A 22,154-nucleotide genomic window follows, 5' to 3' on the forward strand; every position below is an offset into this window, starting at 1 on the left:
GATCGGTGTGTTCTACGTTTATATATAAAACATTATATAATTTATATACAATTATGCACCTTCCATTGTACATTGTGAGCTTTTCGAGGTGTAAGGTACATATTTGTCCCTTACATATTTGTACCTTAATGTTTAAATATAAAATGGCAGGAATTAGTGGATGCTGAAAATGTCATCTCTCAATATAGAAACAAAAGTTAACCTATACTATCAAATTCAATAATTGTCAAACTAAATTAACTGTGAAGTTTTGAGATATGGGCAAAACAAATCAGAATGTGTAAAGTTTTGAGATATGGGCAAAATAAATGAGAATGTTTTTTGTTTTTTTTGTGAAGTGTCCCTTTGAATAATTTTTAATCATGTTAATGAGGATTATGTAATCATTTATATTCACAAACAGTATTGAAGAATTTGATTTTCAAACCCTTTACCCTATTTATATTAGAATAAAACAGACAAATAATTATTAACGCTTTAAGTTGTGATCTATTGAAAGGATCTAGCTACAGGCTAACCAGAGTTTGACTCGGCGGAAGCATAAATATTGCAGCGCGGAAGGATACATGAGTGAATCGACAGTGATCCAACTGTCAGTCTCTGTCAGTCAAGGGCTCGCTGCAGCCTGCGGTGGACATCCAACTCCGCCCACATCGGGAGGATGGCCCTTTGACATTTATCCACGGAGGATTTAATCATGGAGTTATTAAATTTTGGGGTATAGGTCACTGAAGAGGAGAAAAGTAAATTCAAAGGTAAAGTATTTGAATTTTTAATCAGTGTTTGTGGTGTTAATTCAAGGTTGGAAGTTAACTTTTACTGTTAATGTTAGTGCTAGCCAAGTTCATACTCTGTCAAAATTAGCTAGCTAGACTCACGTTGACAATTGCTAGTTAACGTTAGTTAAAATATTATTATATAATAATAGTATAAATAAATATTATTATTATAAGTAGCAGTACTATCTTGGCTACAGTTCACCATCAGGCTAAAATTAACTTCTCTGCGGCAAAAATGCTTCTCATCCAATTCTGCAGCCGAAAAGTTAACGTTAACGTGAAATATTAATGAAATATTAAAATATTTCAGAACAAAAGACTAATGGGCGGCAAAAACGTTTTTTTCCCCCCATCATTATAGCTTAGCTGTGAAACTACTGCGTCAGAGTTGGATGAGAAGCGTTTTTGCCGCCGAAAAATTATTTTGTTCTGACTTATGTGAGCTAGCTGGACTGCGTCAGAGGAGAACGATAAAAAAAAAAAAAAACTTTTGCCGCCCAACAGTTTCTTGTTCTGGAATATTTTAATGCTAAAGCAAAGCCTTTTGGGCGGAATGTGACTATCGATAGCCAGTGAGGGTTTGAGAGTATGATTTAGTCTTTTAATATGCAGTTTATTTATAAAGACAGCGCCTATTTAAAAGATGTGTTTCGCCGATCTCAGAGACATGAGCTCCACATGATCAGCGGGAGCTCCGTCATCATGTATTCGCCGAATGCAGCCTCAGCTCGGATAGACCTTCTGACATTTGCTGCTGGCTCTGATGTCTCTAGTGGTTCAAGATAAAATATAATTTGTTTGGGGTAAAACGAAACATTTCTTATTTTTGGCCTTTATTCAATTAATCTATTAATATGTTCGCATCAAACGCTTAAATGCACAAAAAGCACCATTCGCGCTTAATGCTCAATTCGCTTCATTCGCGCGAACTTTTTCCCCATTGACTTACACTAACGTTACAGTCTGACATAATGTGCCTTTTTAAATTGTTTTATGTTGTTACCACAGTGGTGGTTAACATTGCTGTTTTTCTTTTCTCTATTGTCTAGATAATGATGTTGACAGAGAAGCAGTGGACTATGGATTGACTGAGAGGATGATTTCATGCCTCTTTGAAGGATCGTTTAAGAAGCAAGCCAAATTCAACCGATTTGTTCAGCAGTGGAAAAAAAAAAACGTGACACTAACCTTCGAGCCTGTCCCGGTACATTCAGAGAAGGCTACAGCAGATACATACTGTGTCGATGAAAAACTGTCTGTTAGTATGGGACATTTATGTTAAGCTGTGTTGGGAGGGTTGCAGAGCGTTGTGGATGAGCTCAACGCTTGTGTTTTTTAATCCAGAACAGATAAAGTGTCATTTAGTTTATCCGTTAAGTGACTCTCTTTACTTTGGTGTGGTGTGCTAAAGTGTTTTGCTTGGTCTTTGATAATAAACTTATGTTTTTCTGCACTATATTGCTGTTCTTATTAGTGATGTTCATGAAATTGAAAGAAGGAAAATATAAATGGTTCCATTGTATTTATTCTCTGCTATGCATCTATTCTCTGATATCGCTGTTCATTTTGTTTTCGGAGTAGCAGTAAGTTGTCAGTTGGTCTGTGAAATACTTCTTAAAAAAAATGTAATTAATTATTTTGGACTCACTTTATATTAAGTGGCCTTAACTACTATGTAGTTATATTTTAATTAATAATTAAGTACAATGCACTTATTGTGTACATACATGTTTTTACATTGTACTTATATTTAAAAAAAAAAAACTACATGTAATTACATCTGTATTTAATTTCTGTAATTACATTTATAATTACACTGTTGACTCATACTTTACACCTTAACCCACCCTTAAACTTACCCATACTTCCAACCCTCTCCCTAACCTTACCCCTATCCCACCTCAATAGCAGCAAAAGTGTTTTACAATACAATATGAGCACAATAAGTACATTGTACTTATTTTTTTATGTAAGTACATAGTAGTTAAGGCCACCTAATATAAAGTGGGACCATTATTTTTAATGTTTATTTATATCAGACATGACATCCTAAACATTGTTACATTTTATTTTGGGATGTTACATTGTATGGTTTTGAGATGAATTATTATTGAATATGTGAATTAAACTGTTTTCCATTTAAGGACTAAATTAAATGTCTAAAATTCAGTTAGTTGTTGTTTGCCTTTATTTTCTTTCACTCCTTAAGGAATAAAAAGGAACTTTTTTGCCACCTAAAGGTACAAAATGGCTTTGTAACTGGGGCGGTACCTTAATGGGACAAAATTGTACCTTTTTCCAGAGGTACTTTATTGTACCTTTGTCTAAGGTACATTATTGATCCTCAAAAGTACAGTACTGGCCCTTAGAAGGTACAAAACAGTAAGGTACAAATTTGCTCCTCTGACTCAAGGTACAACAATGTACCTTTGAGGGTACCACCCCAGTGACAAGCTTTTGTTCCTTAAAGGTACCGTTTTGTACCTTTTTTTCTGAGAGTGTATACATAATCTAAAACAATTAAAGGTTGAAAAACATTTCAGTTATTTCACATTTATATATAAAACATCCTATAATTTATATAATATAATAATTATCATGCTAAAGTTGAAAAAAAAAGTTATATAATTTATATAATCTAAAACAATTAAAGGTTCAAAAACATTCTATAATTTATATAATATACATAATCTAAAACAATTAAAGGTTGAAAACACATTTTAATTATTTCACATTTATATATAAAACATTCTATAATTCAGGGGCGTAGCCATCTTTTTAGAAGTGAGGGGGACAGAGACTATATATACATTTCTGTAACATTTCTGTAATCTATATAGCCTACCAATCAACAGTTTTTGAACTGTAAGATATTTTATTTTTAAAGAAGTCTCTTCTGCTCACCAAACCTGCATTTATTTGATCCAAAGTATAGCAAAAACAGTAATATTGTGAAATATTTTAATATTTAAAATAACTTTTTTCCCTATTTTAATATATTTTAAAATGTAATTTATTTGTGTGATCAAAGTTGTATTTTCAGCATTTTTACTCCAGTCTTCAGTGTCACATCCTTCAGAAATCATAATATGCTGATTTGCTGATTATCAATATTTAAAACATAATTTTTTTAAACAGTTTTTATTTTCAGTATTCTTTGATAAATATAAGGATCCAAAGATCAGCATTTATGTGAAATAAAAAGCTTTTGCAACATAATACACTATATCATTCAAAAGCTTAGAGTAAATATATCATATTTGTTTTTGGAAAAAAAAATATAGAAATTAGTACTTATATTTAGCAAGGACTCTTTTGTGGGTTCGAGTCTCAGGCCAGCAACACCAGTGCTCCCCGGGCACCGCAGCATAAATGATGACCACTGCTGCAGGTGTGTGTTCACTGTGTGTGCACTTTGGATGGGTTAAATGCAGAGCACGAATTCTGAGTATGGGTCACCATACTTGGCTGTATGTCACTTCACTTCATTTTGAATTGATCAAAAGTGATGATAAAGTAATAATTTTTCAAAAGATTTCTATTTCAAATTAAATGCTGTTCTTCTGAACTTTCTATTGATCAAAGAAACCTGAAAAAAAATCTACTCCGCTGGTTTCAACATTATCATAATGTTTTTATTTTTTTATTTTATTTTTTTTTGAGAAGCAAATCAGAATATCAGAATTATCTCTGAAGGATGGTGTGACTGGAGTAATGCTACTAAAAATTCAGCTTTGAAATCTTAATAAATTACATTTTGAAATATATCCAAATAGAAAACAGTTAATTTAAATAGCTTAGTAAAAAAAAAAAAATGTAAATTCTGTTTTCCTTTAGTTTGGATCAAATAAATGCAGGCTTGGTGAACAGAAGAGACTTATTTAAAACATATTAACAAGCTTACTGTTCAAAAACTTTTGACTGGTAGTGGATACTGTAGGCAACTTTATTTTTTCTCAAATTTCTAGCTTTTAATTGTCTTAGAAATATATAACTGCTGGACAATAACACATAATAATGATTTGTTCATATACTACAAACTAAATTTTTTTATCACATAATAAGGCAGAATAGATTCTATTCTGTAATAAATGCTATGCCAATTGGTACTGCATTGTTCATCCTTTATTTATCACCTGCTGGAGATTACTTGAAAAAACATATATTGTTGCAATCCTATGTTTAATCCTTCATGTTTGCAAAAGTTTCTGGGCTTTTTTTCTGTGTAAAAACAGTTTTCAAACAGCGATAGCTGGACGCTTTTGCCCATGTTAGGATCTTCCTGAAATGACTTTCTGCTGCAAGAGCGCCTTCCGGCTTCGAGTATGAATGAAACGCTCACTACAGAGAGTTTGCGCTCTGTGATATTCATCTCGCTGTATTCTGGGTCCGAATTAAATATCAAATCATGTGCAGACTATCCCGTCTCTTTGAGTTTAAATCTATATTTATTCACACCAGCTCTAGAAAACCTCTATGATAAAAACTTGACCGAAAAAGTGCAGGGGGCGAATTTCCATGATATTTAAAGTGGTGGGGGGGGGGGGGGGCAAGTCTACACCCCTACTATAATTTATATAATCTAAAACAATGAAAGGTTGAAAAAAAAAAGTTATTTCATATATGTGACATTCAGTTATTTCACATTCATATATAAAACATCATATCCTTTATATAATTTAAAACCAATTAAGTTTGAAAAACATTCTGTTCTTTTAAAAAAAAAGGTTATAAATTAAACTGTATAAAAAAATATACTGAAACCGACTGTTTCAGATAAAACAAGATAAAAAAAATTTTAGGGAGCAGAAAGGAGTTGTTTTAGAGGGTCCAAGGAGCTGTTTTCACATCAGCTTTGATCTTGACCCTCTGTGTCCCCACTGTCTGCGTCTGCACACTACACTTCACTCTCGTCCGAGTTTACTAACTAATCATAATATCTTTAAAGCCATTTTTTAATTAAAACCAAACGTATCTCACGCGGGAGTACCATGTTTTTGACAGTTTTCTGACTGTTCACCTGTGAATTACGGTTGGTGTTTAAAACGTGTTTGTATGTGTTGTATAAGTATATGTTGTATTTATGATTAAAAATGTATGATAAATGATTTGCTTTGGTTTATTAACATGTCTGTTACTGCGATGTGTTTTATAAGTTAGATAAACATGGTGAATACTTGTTTAAAATATATGTTCCGGTTTAGTAACATGCCGTCATATATAATTGTATATTTTATTTATTTTTTCATATTGTTTAAAATAGAGAAGAGTCTCTTTTTAACTTGATATGTCTACGCGTATGTCCGCTTGTTTATATGGTTTATCAGAATACAAATTTTTATAGCGGCATGGATATTATAGTGATATAACAAGGTACATGCGGTTTATGATTAAAGGGTAGCCATAATTCAGTTCGCTTAAAAACTAAATTAAAAATGTACGTGCATAAAGAATTTTATTGTGTGGTGGTAGGTGTATGGTTAAAATAAATAATTAAACAGCTTTTTGAAAAAGATCAGTTATACTACCGTTTACTGCGTTGGTAGGTTTAGGGCTGATACAATAATCATTAATATGCCGTGCGTATGAATTCCACAGGAGGAAGCCGTTTCACTAAGACCGGTAGAACTGTGCATTCCTAACCGGGAGTGCTTACACCCCCGTGATGTCGTGTTCATAGATGACAAACGGATAAAGCGATGGCAAAACATCGATTTAACGTGAAGAAAATTACAGGAATGAAATGTAATATGGTTTAAAGACACCGTAACATAGACTGTAAAAAATTAGACCATATTCTTCGTTCTGTTCAATTATATATTTTTTCCCCGATCCTGGTAAAATGTATATTTTTAGTGATGACTAAAACTAATGTAAATGTTTTGTTTTATATTGTTTGTGAATGTATAATGTGTTTATATCCATTAAAAGAAGAAAATAAGACTTGGAGACGAATGAATGGCTGAGAGGGAGAGAGAGGGGTATAAGAGATGCTAGCCGCGCACCAACCGTAATTCATAGGTGAACAGTCAGAAAACTGTCAAAAACATGGTACTCCCGCATGAGATACGTTTGGTTTTAATTAAAAAATGGCTTTAAAGATATTATGATTAGTTAGTAAACTCGGACGAGAGTGAAGTGTAGCGTGCAGACGCAGACAGTGGGGACACAGAGGGTCAAGATCAAAGCTGATGTGAAAACAGCTCCTTGGACCCTCTAAAACAACTCCTTTCTGCTCCCTAAAATTTTTTTTATCTTGTTTTATCTGAAACAGTCGGTTTCAGTATATTTTTTTATACAGTTTAATTTATAACCTTTTTTTAAAAGAACAGAATGTTTTTCAACCTTAGTTAAATTGGTTTTAGATTATATAAAGGATAGGATGTTTTATAAATGAATGTGAAATAACTGAATGTCACATATATAAAATAACTAAAAAAAAAATATATATATTTTTTTTCAACCTTTAATTGTTTTAGATTATATAAATTATAGAATGTTATATATGTGTGTGTGTGTGTGTGTGTGTGTGAAATAACTAAATGTCACATATATGAGATAACTAAAATGTTTTTTTTTTTTTTTTTTTTCAACTTTAGCATGATAATTATTATATTATATAAATTATAGGATGTTTTATATATAATTGTGAAATAACTGAAATGTTTTTCAACCTTTAATTGTTTTAGATTATGTATATTATATAAATTATAGAATGTTTTATATATAAACGTAGAACACACCGATCCCATTTATACACTGCTCATGAATGTAATGGGAATTGGAGACACACACACACACACATGTGGTTTTATCAAAAGTTCGGGAGAAGCACAATCAGATAATCATCCAATTTGGCACAGGTGCATCTCGTTTAGCTAATCATCTTAAATAGCACACAAGCGTGTATATATATATACAGTCTTCCTACCTCCTGTCCCACGACAGTTTTTCAGTATCCCTCCTCCACCCCAACTCCTCACTTCTAATCTATTTATCCCAAATTAGGGATAGGGGGAGTTATTTGGGTTCGTGCTATGCTCCGGGCCCGGACCCCTCCCCCAGGAGAGCACGCCAAAATATGCCTACTATTTGCCTTCAGATTAGATGTAAGGGTGAACTCGTGAAACACACACATAACTGTATAACTGGCACAAAGTTCAAACAACCGGCAAATAGTTTCTGTCAAAACCACATGATCAATGCGTGGGGAGTCTTTCCTATACCGTAAAAACTACCCGTCAAAAAATATAATTTAGAACTAACTAGGTCAATAGGGTAAAAGCTTCTGTCAAAACCACATGATCGATGCGTGGGAAGGGGTCATAGGTTAACCCATGAACTAATTCAGAAAGTTTAAAAAAAAAAGTACACACACATACACTTATTTATCTAACACACATACTAAGTCTGCACTTCAAATTTGCACATAATATTCCTGTACATACAAACTGCATATTGTTATATACAGTGGGGCTCGAAAGTTTGGGCACCCTTTGCAGAATCTGTGAAAAATAAGAGAGATCATACTAAATGCATGTTATATTTTATTTCTTACTGTCCTGAGTAAGATATTGTACATAAAAGATATTAACATTTAGTCCACAAGAAAAAAATGCTGAAATTATTAAAATAACACCCTCAAAAGTTTGGGAACCCTTGGTTCTTAGTACTGTGTGTGGTCACCTGATGATCCTCAACTGTCTTTCTGTTTTGTGATGGTTGTGCATGAGTCCCTTGTTTGTTCTGAACAGTTAAACTGAGCAGCGTTCTTCAGAAAAATCTTTAAGGTCCTGCAGGTTCTTCAGTTTTCCAGCATCTTTGCATATTTGAACCCTTTCCAGCAGTGACTTTATGATTTTGAGATTCATCTTTTCAGACTGAGGACATTGTGAATGAAAGTGCTCGAGGAAGACGATATACAAAAGGGTACTTTTAATAATCGCTGGGGAATAAGGGCACATCCAACATAATACAATATACAAATGTAACTTATCTCAGGATACAACAATAATCACGGACAAGGAGAAACTCAAAAGACAGGGTATTTAAACATGAGGGAGAAATCAGGTGAATGGAGACAGGTGGGGATTAACCAAAAAAAAAAAGGAAGATGACCAAATAAGGGAACTGAAAGTCCATGTACGTAACAGGTAGGTGTAATTTTATAATAAAAATAAAGTTATAACTTTTATACTGTTTTAGGATTAGCATACTTATTTATTATTATTATTATTATTATTATATACATATATAAAACTTGGGATATTAGTTTATTTCGTATTTCGAGAGGGAGTGTAAGGTATGTTTACAAACCGAATAACTTAAGTATTTTGTGGATAAGTGTGTGTACTGGAGACTCGAACCATTTCTGTCACAGTGTCTGGGTTGTTGTTCCCTGGGGTTCCACTAGATGTCCTCCTTGCTCACGGTGTCTGTCACCAGATCACTTCCTTCTCCCTTATTCGGTAACTTTCCTCCTTGTTGTGTAATTGATTGTCCCCCACCATTCTCTTGTTCCCTCATTATCCTTCTGTCTATTTATACCCAGTCTGTCTTAGTCTGTGTGACGGAGTCCTTGTCTAATGTCTTTGCGTCTTACAGGTCCGTCAACTCTTGCCCTTGTCTTGCCTTTGCCTTTGTCTTGCCTTTGTCTTGCCTTGTGTTCGTGTCTTGTTTATGTGGATTGATGTTTTGGTTTCGACCCCTGCCTGGACTGTTTACCCCGATTGGATTACCCCTATTAAACTTACATACCTGCACTTGGTTCTCTCTCGTCGTTCCTTGCATCACGGTACGTGACAGAAGGACTCCGTCAACACGAGAACCAGTGGTATGTCGTTTTTCCGTTCCCCAGCCAAGATGGCGGAGAGGCGAGTCAAGTATCTGAAGTTGACCGCCCTCCGCCAAGAGGGCAATGAAGTGGGTGCCCTGGCTCAGGTGTTCTGGTCCCTGGCCGAGGGCATGGGCTATAACGATGCGGCCCTTAAGGACTATTTTAATGATGGGCTGGATGATCCAGTGTCTCTGGATGAGATGGCGCAATTAGAGACACTGGAATTCTGGGAATTTGTGCGCTACCTGCAGTATCGGTGTCGGTGGGATGCCCCAGCCACTCCTGTCTCTTCCGGCGGGGTGGTCGTCCTCCCAGCACCACTGCCCAGGATGGCTATCAGCCCAGCGCCACAGCCCAAGATGGCCGCAAGCCCAGCGCCACAGCCCAAGATGGTCGCAAGCACAGCGCCACAGCCCAAGATGGCCGCCAGCCTAGCGCCACAACACAAGATGGCCGCCAGCCTAGCACCACAGCACAAGATGGCCACCAGCCTAGCGCCACAGCACAAGATGGCCGCCAGCCCAGCGCCACAGCCCAAGATGGCCGCCAGCCTAGCGCCACAACACAAGATGGCCGCCAGCCTAGCACCACAGCACAAGATGGCCGCCAACTTAGAGCCACAGCACAAGATGGTCGCCAGCCCAGTGCCACAGCACAAGATGGCCGACTCAACGCCTGAGTTGCCAGTCCAGGTGCCACCAACTCGCCGTCATAGAGGACGGAGGATGAGGAGACGGGCGTCTACCGTTCCTCAAGACCTGGAGAACGTTCCCGAGTGGGCCGCTGCCGTCCAGGAAGACGTTCCCGAGCGGGCCGCTGCCGTCCAGGAGGACGTTCCCGAGCGGGACGCTGTCGTCCAGGAGGACATTCCTGAGCGGATCGCTGCCGTCCCCGAGGCGATGCCCGAGGCGGTGCCCGAGGTGGTGCCCGAGGCAGTGCCCGATGCTGTTCCGGAGACCGAGGTGGTGCCCGATGCTGTACCGGAGACCGAGGCGGTGCCCGATGCTGTACCGAAGGCCGAGGCCGTGCCCAATGCTGTTCCGGAGGCCGAGGTGGTGCCCGACGCCGAGGCGGTGACCGAGGCTGTTCCGGAGGCCGAGGCGGTGCCCGATGCCGAGGTGGTGCCCGAGGCGGTTCCGGAGGCCGTTACCGAGGCGGTGTCCGAGGCCATTCCCGATGCAGTGTCCGAGGCCGTTCCCGATGCCTTGACCGAGGCGGTGCCCGAGACCGTTCCAGAGACAGTGCCCGAACCCAAGGTGTCTCAGGTCTTCACAGACAGTCCAGAGTCGGGTCAGGTTCCGGTGGACTCTCCGGAGTCGGGTCAGGTTCCGGTGGACTCTCCGGAGTCGGGTCAGGTTCCGGTGGACTCTCCGGATTCGGGTCAGGTACCGGTGGACTCTCCGGAGTCGAGTCAGGTACCGGTGGACTCTCCGGAGTCGGGTCAGGTACCGGTGGACTCTCCGGAGTCGGGTCAGGTACCGGTGGACTCTCCGGAGTCGAGTCAGGTACGGGTGGACTCTCCGGAGTCGAGTCATGTTCCCGTAGACTCTCTGGAGTCGGGTCAGGTACCGGTGGACTCTCTGGAGTCGGGTCAGGTACCGGTGGACTCTCCGGAGTCGAGTCAGGTACCGGTGGACTCTCCGTAGTCGAGTCATGTTCCCGTAGACTCTCAGGAGTCGAGTAAGGTTCCGGCGGACCCTCCGGAGTCAAGTCGGGTTCCAGCGGACCCTCCAGAGTCAAGTCGGGTGCCAGTGGACCCTCCAGAGTCGAGTCGGGTGCCAGTGGACCCTCCAGAGTCGAGTCGGGTGCCAGTGGACCCTCCAGAGTCGAGTCAGGTGTTTGTGGACCTTCCAGAGCCAGGACCAGTCACCGTGAACCTTCCAGAGCCAGGACCAGTCACCGATGACCCTCTAGAGCCAAGTCAAGTCACTGGGTGGTCTGCTGCTCCGTTCTGGGGGACTCCTGTCTCAACCACAGGGGCGTGTTGGTCATCTGCTCCACCCTGGGAGACTCTGACGACCACGAGGACGTGGTGGTCATCCGCTCCGCCCTGGAGGGCTCTGGCTTTGACCACAAGGCCGTGGTGGTCTTCCGCTCCGCCCTGGAGGGCTCTGGCCTTGACCACAAGACTGTGGTGGTCTTCTGCTCCGCCCTGGAGGGCTCTGACTTTGACCACAAAGCTGTGGTGGTCTTCCGCTCCGCCCTGGAGGGCTCTGATTTGACCACAAGGCCGTGGTGATCTTCCACTCCGCCCTGGAGGGCTCTGACTTTGACCACTAGGCTGTGGTGGTCTTCCGCTCCGCCCTGGAGGGCTCTGACCTTGTCCACATGGCTGTGGTGGTCCTCTGCTCCGCCCTGGGGGGCGCCTCAACATGCCCTTTATGGACTTCTGTTTTGTGTTTTTGAGTTCTGTGATGTTCCTGTCTGTTCCCCTTAGTTTGTTTGGCCCTCCATCCCTCCCCCTGAGCCTCCCCCTGTCCGCCTCCCTCCTGGTCTCTGTGTTGTGTCTTGTCATGGAGCGTCTGGGAGCCGCTCCGTAGAGGGGGGGTACTGTCACAGTGTCTGGGTTGTTGTTCCCTGGGGTTCCACTAGATGTCCTCCTTGCTCACGGTGTCTGTCACCAGATCACTTCCTTCTCCCTTATTTGGTCACCTTCCTCCTTGTTGTGTAATTGATTATCCCCCACCATTCTCTTGTTCCCTCATTATCCTTCTGTCTATTTATACCCAGTCTGTCTTAGTCTGTGTGACGGAGTCCTTGTCTAATGTCTATGCGTCTTACAGGTCCGTCAACTCTTGCCCTTGTCTTGCCTTTGCCTTTGTCTTGCCTTGTGTTCGTGTCTTGTTTATGTGGATTGATGTTTTGGTTTCGACCCCTGCCTGGACTGTTTACCCCGATTGGATTACCCCTATTAAACTTACATACCTGCACTTGGTTCTCTCTCGTCGTTCCTTGCATCACGGTACGTGACAATTTCAAACAATTCAGTAAAATTTTTAGTTGTTAGCTAAAACACTAGTCACATTTAAATCTAGACTTAAAATTCATCTGTTTAGCTGTGCATTTATTGAATGAGCACTGTGCAATGTCCGAACCGATTGTACTATATCTTCACTGCTTTTTTTTAAAATGTAAAATCATTTTCTAACTGTTTTAAATTAATTTTAAATAAGTAAATTTTTTTATAATTTTAAAAGTTTTAAAATTGCTTGTTTATTCTTGTTATTATTCTTCTTCATTATCATTTTACTTTCTTTTATGTAAAGCACTTTGAATTACCATTGTGTACAAAATGTGCTATAAAAATAAACTTTCCTTAATTTGGTGGACTGGTTTGACTGGTTTACTAAGAAGATCCAGTTAAATATGATGATTTCTTTGCGATATGGACATCAATAAATGAGAAAAAACAATAAAACCCATTACAAATGAGGCATATGTTGCATCCAGTGGGGACATAATTACTGATTACAATGATTTCTGTCTTTTTTTACACGTTGCATTGAATATCCCGCTGCATAAACATAAAACCATGTCTGCATTTGTAATCTGAGAAACCACAAGCCTACTGTACTGCTCAAAACTCGCATTTGCAGCATTGGCAAATTATTTAAATAGAGAAAACTTACTTCCAGGCTGTCAGTCAGAAGTACCTGACTGTCCTTGCAGGCAAAGTATTTTGGGTCAAAAAAGTAAAGTAGTTTTGCTTTCACAATGAAACACTCGGCGTCTTCACAACATGGCGGAGGCGGCAACAGCAAAAATAAATGTTACACCTTCTTTCTTTGCATGAACATTTGAGCGGTGTTATGTAAATCTTCCCACATCGTGACTTAAACATGTGGGGGTGTATGAATGAGCCGTTTTACATAGGCGTGATGGACTCTTAACTTTTATAAAGAATATCTCTTTGGATTGGAGATTTTAGTCTTTGCAACTTTATAGATCTTCTTTATGCACCAAGAGCTAGTAACACTCCAAAGAGAAAGGACAAATTTTAATCGCACCATATGAACCCTTTAAAAATGAAATTTGGTGTGACTTATAAAAGAAGGTGATCCCTTTCCACCTTTGCATCATCCATCATCTTCATATCAGTTATTAGCATTGTGTAAATATGTATATTTGCATCAACTGTAATAATTTGGATTAATATGAAACACCTGCTTTGTTTTGTGCTTTTTATACGGTTATTCTCAAATGAGAAGGAGGGGGGTGCGAGATGCAGGAGAAGGAATTATGCTTTCATCCCTTGAATTGACTTGATTGGCTGTGACCAGACAGTAACAGTGTCATCCTATGTATTGGAGAAAAAAGGGACTATAAATGTTGAAAACATAAATTTTTACATAAATTTATTTAGCAGCCCTAAGTGTTTATATGTAGTTGATTACATGGAATATCAAGCACTCAAAGGTCATATTTTAAATATAAACTTCAATTCTATACCTGCATTTTGTATTACCTCATATTAATCACAACATGATTTATTTGTATTCTCGATGATTTTTCACATGACTTTAATATTAAAATCCTGAAACACTTAATAATAAACGGTGATGTTTTGCCTTAAATATATAGTACACTGTTCCCTACAAATTCCCATATTTTAACTTCATGGTAAAAAATGCACATGGACATGTTATTGGTCAACAACCTAGTGTGCTTGTTTTAGTCATCTATTTTTCAGTGCAGTTATCATGATTGTAGTTGTTACATTTTAATATTATGTCATGATCTTGCCTAGAGTTACACAAACCACAAGCAGGCCCTATGTGAACTTGACAAGAGTGATTAGAAGATCTGAATCCTCATATCCTGGTGATTTAAAATCTGACAACATGGGTAAGACTTCAAGTAATTTCATTATCCTATGCATATGCTGAGCAAATCGTAAGATGTTTATATTTCTGTGATGATGACATATGTTGATTAAAATTATTATTCCTTTTTTTTCAGGGCCAGGAGAAGAAGCAGCAGGAGATCAAAGGGCAACTCTACAATACACACTGCAAGCAACTTGGAAACCAAAAACACTAACATTAACAATAGCAGTCACAGTAGCATTAGCAGTAATAGTAACAATGTCAGGAATAACAATAGCTGACACAGTAATAGGAGCAGCAGCAGGATCTGCAGCTGGAGTAAGCATTTTACAATCATTATGGGAAGTAGAAACAAAAACAGGAGAAGTATTAGTAACAGCAGCAGCAGGAGGCCTAGCAGGAATAGCAGCAGCAATATTGAGATCAATGGTAGGAGCACAGTCACTAACAGCATCAGCAGTAACTGGAGCAATGGCTGGAGCTGCAATAGTACCAATAGCAAGAACACAATTACAATGGGTGGTAAATAAAATACAGGTTGTAATAGATAAGTTACAGTGGGTTTTAGCCTTCATAAAAAGAGTAAAAGCAGCAGTAAAATGGTGTTTAAAGACGTTACCCACTGCAACACTAATTTTAGGATCAGGATCTGCACCAATAGCAGCAACAGCATCACAAACAGGACCAGTAGTATCACAGGTAGAATCAGCAGCTTCACGGGCAGAATCAGTAACATCAGGAGGAGTATCACAGGTGGAATCAGCAGCTTCACAAGCAGAATTAGTAACATCAGAAGGGGTATCACAGGCGGAATCAATAGCTTCACAGGCAGAATCAGTAACATCAGGAGAGGTATCACAGGCGGAATCAGCAGCATCAAAGGCAGAATCATTAACATCAGGAGGGGCACCACAGGTGGAATCAGCAGCATCACAGGCAGAATCAGTAACATCAGGAGAGGTATCACAGGTGGAATCAGCAGCATCACAGGCAGAATCAGTAACATCAGGAGGAGTATCACAGGCGGAATCAGCAGCATCACAGGCAGAATCAGTAACATCAAGAGGGGTATCACAGGCGGAATCAGCAGCATCACAGGCAGAATCAGTAACATCAGGAGAGGTATCACAGGCGGAATCAGCAGCAACACAGGCGGAATCAGTAACATCAGGAGGGGTATCACAGGCGGAATCAGCAGCATCACAGGCGGAATCAGTAACATCAGGAGGGGTATCACAGGCGGAATCAGCAGCATCACAGGCAGAATCAGTAACATCAGGAGAGGTATCACAGGAGGAATCAGCAGCATCACAGGCAGAATCAGTAACATCAAGAGGGGTATCACAGACGGAATCAGCAGCATCCCAGGCAGAATCAGTAACATCAGGAGGGGTTTCACAGGCAGAATCAGCAGTATCACAGGCGGAATCAGCAGCATCACATGCAGAATCAGTAACATCAGGAGGGGTATCACAGGCAGAATCAGCAGCATCACAGGCAGAATCAGTAACATCAGGAGGGGTATCACAGGCGGAATCAGCAGCATCACAGCCAGAATCAGTAACATCAGGAGGGCTATCACAGGCGGAATCAGCAGCATCCCAGGCAGAATCAGTAACATCAGGAGGAGTATCACAGGTGGAATCAGCAGCATCACAGGCAGAATCAGTAACATCAGAAGGGGTATCACAGGCAGAATCAGCAGCATCACAGGCAGAATCAGTAAAATCAAGAGGAGTATCACAGGCAGAATCAGCAGCATCACAAGCAGAATTGGCAGTATCAGAAGGAATATCACAATCAGAAGCAGTAGCACTACAAGCAGAATTATTAGTATCACAGGCAGAATCAGCAGCATCAAGAGGAGCATCACCGCCAAAATCAGCAGCATCAAAAGCAGAATCAGCAGCATCACAAGGAGCATCACAGCCAGAATTAGCAGAATCACAAGCAAAATCAGCAGTATCAGGAGGAGCGTCACAAGCAGAATCAGCTGCTTTAGGGCGAGCATCATTGGCAGTATCGGCAGCAACAAGAGGAGGAACACATGCTGTTTTAGAAGCATCACAAGGACCATCACTGGCAGTATCAGGAGGAGCATCACTGGGAGTTTCAGCAGCAGCAGGAGGAGCATCACTGGGAGTTTCAGCAGCGGTGGGAGGAGCATCACTGGGAGTTTCAGCAGCGGCACAAGGAGCATCACTGGGAGTTTCAGCAGCAGCGGGAGGAGCATCACTGGGAGTTTCAGCAGTGGCACGAGGAGCATCACTGGGAGTTTCAGCAGCAGCAGGAGGAGCAGAACTGAGGTCATCAGAAGCAGCAGGAGTAGCATCATTTGGAGTTTCAGCAGCATTATCGGGAGCAACTGGATCAAGCCAAGGATTACTGGCAGGATTAGGATTTGTGGCAGGAGCTGCAAAATCTGCAATGTTTGGATCGCATAGGCACAGAAAATTACAGACAGAAGCAGTAGAGATGGTAAGTTTTATTATACTGGCTTGATAACTTGCATGCACTCAACACAGGTCAGAGCTTCAGACTGTTCTGATTTAGCATGATATATCCTTTCAAACTGATCAGATTTAACTAAAACAAACTACCAAAATAATTATCACTTTATTAGTTTAGTATATAATATAAAATTATAATGCGCTTTATTTATCACTTCATTACAGTGATTTGTTAACATTAAAAAGTAAAGTAGTGCACACTGTAAATTTTTCACAAAAAAAGCTGATAGACTTAACATGACATTAAGCAGCAAATAGAGAAAATAGCAATGTGCCTAGAAATTTAGGGGCCTCATTTATAGAGACATACCAATGTATGATCCTGAATGCCATTTTTTAAATTATAATTCATCATGAATTTAAGCGGACTGTGAACAAATGCATCATCTCCACCCATAGAATGCCAACAAGTATCCTTTGTGGTTCTGAAATACTTTTGCTCATCATGGGCAAGAAAATCCAAGCATGCTCTTACAAAACATTCTCTCTGCATAATGCTCTGGTTTCTGCCCAATGTCTGTATGTGTGTTTATGTGTTCAGGAATTTGTTAACATAATAATCAAAAAGCAGCTAAAATACTGCTATTTTGTGCATATTATAATATCAATGCACATTGTGATATGATATGATCCCTGTTTTTTTACTTTTTTTTTTTTTTTTTTTTTGCTATTTCCCTGATTTTTTTTTATTTTATTTTATTTTTTCACATGTAGCTTCTAACTCATACCAAAGTCCTTGAATCTTCAAAGAGAGACAAATTTCCACAGACAGACAGGTCACGGACCAAGAAGACAGAAAGAGAGCAGTCTCTTCTAATGCCAGGTAAAATAAAATTAATTAAATTAAAATAATAATAATAATAAATCTGCCAACAGCGATGGCGGGCCCAAACCATCAGTGCAAATGCCACCACTGTGGCATCAGGAAAACTTTGCCAAGTGGGCACAAACATTTATAGTGACCGTCTAGCAGTGTGGTTTTAAGGGATATGGCAATCATAGGGTTAATCCAAACCATCAAGACTGTGAAAGACATAAACAGAACAATATGTAAAACTTTAGTAACTCTTTACAATAAGGTTACAGTTATTAACATAAACTTTATTAATTAACATGTACAATAATTATATTGTAATTATTAATGTTCAAAACTAAAACATGATTAAAATCATTTTATTTGTAAACATTAGTTAATGCACTGTGAATTAACATGAACATTTTGATTTACTTACATCAACAAACGTTGTAGACCAACAAGTCATCGTTGAAGTTTTTGAAAAGTGATTTTTGGTAAATAGAATATCTCCTTTCGAATTGCACTTTGAATTTTGTACCTTTGCAGAACTTTGTTCTGATGAAACAGCAACATTACAGACTAACTAAAGTTGAAAAAGTGAAAAAGCATAATAGCACTACTTTAATAAACATTATTAAGCAGTTTATAAATACAGCTAAAAAAAATTTGTTCTTGAGCATATCTATAATGTTTAATTGTATTTTCATACTTTTTTAATGATCAGTTTATCATTTCTAAGTTATTACGCTATTTACAAACCAGGGCCCGGTTCCCCGATAACACTCACTTTTAGATTGCTAAGAAGACTCAAACGATATATCTTACCAAAATTGTTTGTGTTCCCCGAAGTGTCCCTTAAGAAGCTTCTTAACACACTGCCTCTTACGTTCGAAGTTACAAAGGCGCTGTCCCAAGTGAAGGTGCTGAATTAGTTGGCATCGACTGTTCAGGAATCGATTTTCCACTTCACACGATGGTGCATTACAGCATTAAGAAAGACAACACGTTCTATGCAAATCAAACATTCCTCAAATTATTCCAGTAACACTTATTTTAACATAGTTTCAGTTATCAGTAAAATATAGACTATAAATAAAATTATCAAATTGTCAGTAATATGTTCACATGATATGTTGTGATGGTTAGAAGAACCTGGTATCCCTCGCTAATCATCCACCCTCCACCATTGATAGGCAAGCAGCTGCAGTTAATTCTGTTTAATGCGGTATTGTTTGCCATTGGTTAATGTTTCAATAAAAAGCTATCTATCTACAATGAACAGGGAGAGAGAGTAAGATACAGAATATGGTGGGGAAGCAATGTAAAAAAAAAGGGCACCAAGCCTCTCGTCAGAGGAACTTGCAGTTTTGCTGGACCTTGCCACCAGGTTGGAGATCACATCCCTATGGACCACTATAACCTGCACGTTTATGGCTGGGTATCCCTTTCGCAATATCAGAATCAGAATCAGAATCAGAATGAGCTTTATTGCCAGGTATGTTTACACATACAAGGAATTTGTTTTCGTGACAGAAGCTCCGCAGTACAACAGAATGACAGCGACAGAACATAAAACACAATAAAAGAATAAAAAATACAAATAAGTAGATAGTGAATGACAATATACAAATGACAATTGTAGGCAGGTATATTACAAAATGAAGTTATGTATGTACATATATATTGTGTGCAAAATGTAAGTGTATACTAAGTATGTGTGTTAGATAAATAAAGTGTGTGTGTATATAAATATAAAGTGTAGTGTGTTCGCCGTTATTATAAGCTGTTCATAAGATGGATTGCCTGAGGGAAGAAACTGGTCCTGTGTCTGGTCGTTCTAGTGCTCAGTGCTCTGTAGCGTCGACCAGATGGCAACAGTTCAAAGAGGGAGTGTGCTGGATGTGAGGGGTCCAGAGTGATTTTGACAGCCCTTTTTCTCACTCTGGATAAGTACAGTTCTTGAATAGAAGGGAGAGTTGAACCGATGATTCGCTCAGCAGTCCGGACTACTCTCTGTAGTCTTCTGAGGTCAGATTTAGAAGCTGAGCTGAACCAGACAGTTACTGAAGTGCAGAGGATGGATTCAATGATGGTGGAGTAGAACTGTTTCAGCAGCTCCTGTGGCAGGTTAAACTTCCTCAGCTGGCGAAGGAAGTACAAACTCTGCTGGGCCTTTTTCACAATGGAGTCAATGTGAATGTCCCACTTCAGGTCCTGAGAGATGGTGGTTCCCAGGAACCTGAATGACTCCACTGCAGTCACAGTGCTGTTCATGATGGTGAGTGGGGGGAGTGCAGGGGGGTCTCTCCTGAAGTCCACGATCATCTCCACTGTTTTGAGCGTGTTAAGCTCCAGGTTGTTGAGACTGCACCAGACAGCCAGCTCTTTTACCTCCTGTCTGTAAGCAGACTCGTCACCGTCCTGAATGAGGCCGATGAGTGTGGTGTCGTCTGCAAACTTCAGGAGCTTGACAGAGGGGTCCTTAGATGTGCAATCGTTGGTGTACAGGGAGAAGAGCAGTGGGGAGAGAACGCAGCCCTGGGGAGCTCCGGTGCTGATTGTACGGGTGCTGGATGTGTATTTTCCCAACCTCACTAGCTGCTGCCTGTCTGTCAGGAAGCTGTTGATCCACTGACAGACTGAGGTGGGCACGGAGAGCTGATTTAGTTTGGGCAGGAGGAGGTTTGGGATGATCGTGTTGAAGGCCGAGCTGAAGTCCACAAACAGGGTCCTCACAAGTCCCCGGTCTGTCTAGGTGTTGCAGAACATAATGCAGTCCAATGTTTACTGCATCGTCCACAGACCTGTTTGCTCTGTAGGCAAACTGAAGAGGATCCAGCAAGTGTCCAGTGATGTCCTTCAGGTGGGCCAGCACCAGTTTTTCAAATGACTTCATGACTACAGACGTTAGAGCCACAGGCCTGTATTCATTTAATCCTGTAATTTTGGGTTTCTTAGGGATGGGGATGATGGTGGAACGTTTGAGGCATGAAGGGACTTCGCACAGCTCCAGCGATCTGTTGAAGATTTGTGTGAAGATGGGGGCCAGCTGGTCAGCACAGGATTTCAGACAGGCTGGTGTAACACAATCTGGGCCTGGTGCTTTTTTCCTTTTCTGCTTCCGGAAGACCTGGCGCACCGCATCCTCGCTGATCTGAATTGCAGGTGCCCCACCTGAGAGGGGGGATGCAGGAGGTGTGAATGGTGAGAGTGCTTGATTGGAGAGGTGTTCAGGATGGGTTGCAGGAGCTGTTAATGGTGTGAACGGTAGTTTGGAGAGGCATTCAGGGCTGGTTGCAGGAGTTGTGAAGGGTGTGAATGGTTTTGTGGGGAGGCGTTCAGGGCAGGTGATGGGTGTTCTTTCAAACCTGCAGTAAAACTCGTTCAGATCGTCTGCCAGTCGTTGATTCTCTACAGTGCTGGGGGGTGGTGTCTTGTAATTGGTGATGTTCTTTAGACTTTTCCACACTGATGCGGAGTCGTTGGAAGTGAACTGAGTCCTTATTTTTTCAGAATAATTCCTCTTTGCCACTTTGATCTCCTTTTCCAATGTGTATTTAGCCTGTTTATACAAGACATTGTCCCCCTTCACGTAAGCATCTTCTTTGGCCTGACGGAGCTGTCTGAGTTTTGCAGTGAATCACGGTTTGTCATTATTGTAAATTAGTTGAGTCTTTGTAGGAATACACATATCCTCACAGAAACTGATATATGATGTTACGGTCTCTGTGAGTTCATCCAGATCGGTGGCAGCAGCTTCAAAAACACTCCAATCAGTGAGGTCAAAACAAGATTGTAAATCCTGCTCTGCTTCATTAGTCCATCTTTTTACAGTCCTTGATACAGGTTTAGCTGATTTTAGTTTCTGCCTGTAGGACGGTATTAGATGAACCAGAAGGTGATCAGAACGTCCCAAAGCTGCTCGTGGAACAGAATGAAATGCATCCTTTATTGTGGTGTAACAGTGATCCAATATATTACTGTCTCTTGTGGGACAAGTAACATGCTGTCTGTATTTTGGCAGTTCACGGGACAGATTGGCTTTATTAAAGTCCCCGAGAATGATTAAAACAGAGTCCGGGTGTTGTTGTTCTGTCTCTGTGATCTGATCAGCGAGTTTCTGTAAAGCTGAGCTCACATGCGCTTGAGGATGGATGTAAACACTAACCAGAATGAACGAGTGAAACTCCCGCGGCGAATAGAACGGCTAGTTAATGAAGAGTGTTTCGAGATTTGAGCAGCACGTCTTCTTTAACACAGTTACATCTGTACACCACCGTTCATTGATGTAAAAGCATGTCCCACCGCCGCGCGACTTCCCCGTTGATTCTGTGTCACGATCCGCTCTAAACAGCTGAAAGCCCGGCAGATGGAGCGCGCTGTCCGGTATGGTGTCATTCAGCCAGG

The 22,154-nt window shown here is 40.3% G+C and overlaps 1 protein-coding gene across 1 annotated transcript in view; it reads left to right on the forward strand.

Annotated features, from left to right (window-relative positions):
- LOC113113428 (interferon-induced very large GTPase 1-like) overlaps positions 1-22,154 on the forward strand; it is a 46,775-nt gene that overhangs the window by 11,848 nt on the left and 12,773 nt on the right. Inside the window, exons 2-5 of the mRNA XM_026279607.1 lie at positions 14,363-14,460; positions 14,575-15,518; positions 15,864-16,919; positions 17,666-17,774. Coding sequence (XP_026135392.1) covers positions 14,457-14,460; positions 14,575-15,518; positions 15,864-16,919; positions 17,666-17,774 — 2,113 coding nt within the window. The 5' untranslated portion in view covers positions 14,363-14,456. The remainder of the gene's footprint in view (positions 1-14,362; positions 14,461-14,574; positions 15,519-15,863; positions 16,920-17,665; positions 17,775-22,154) is intronic.

This window comes from Carassius auratus, chromosome 14 (genome assembly GCF_003368295.1).
Source record: "Carassius auratus strain Wakin chromosome 14, ASM336829v1, whole genome shotgun sequence".
Taxonomy (NCBI): Eukaryota; Metazoa; Chordata; class Actinopteri; order Cypriniformes; family Cyprinidae; genus Carassius; species Carassius auratus.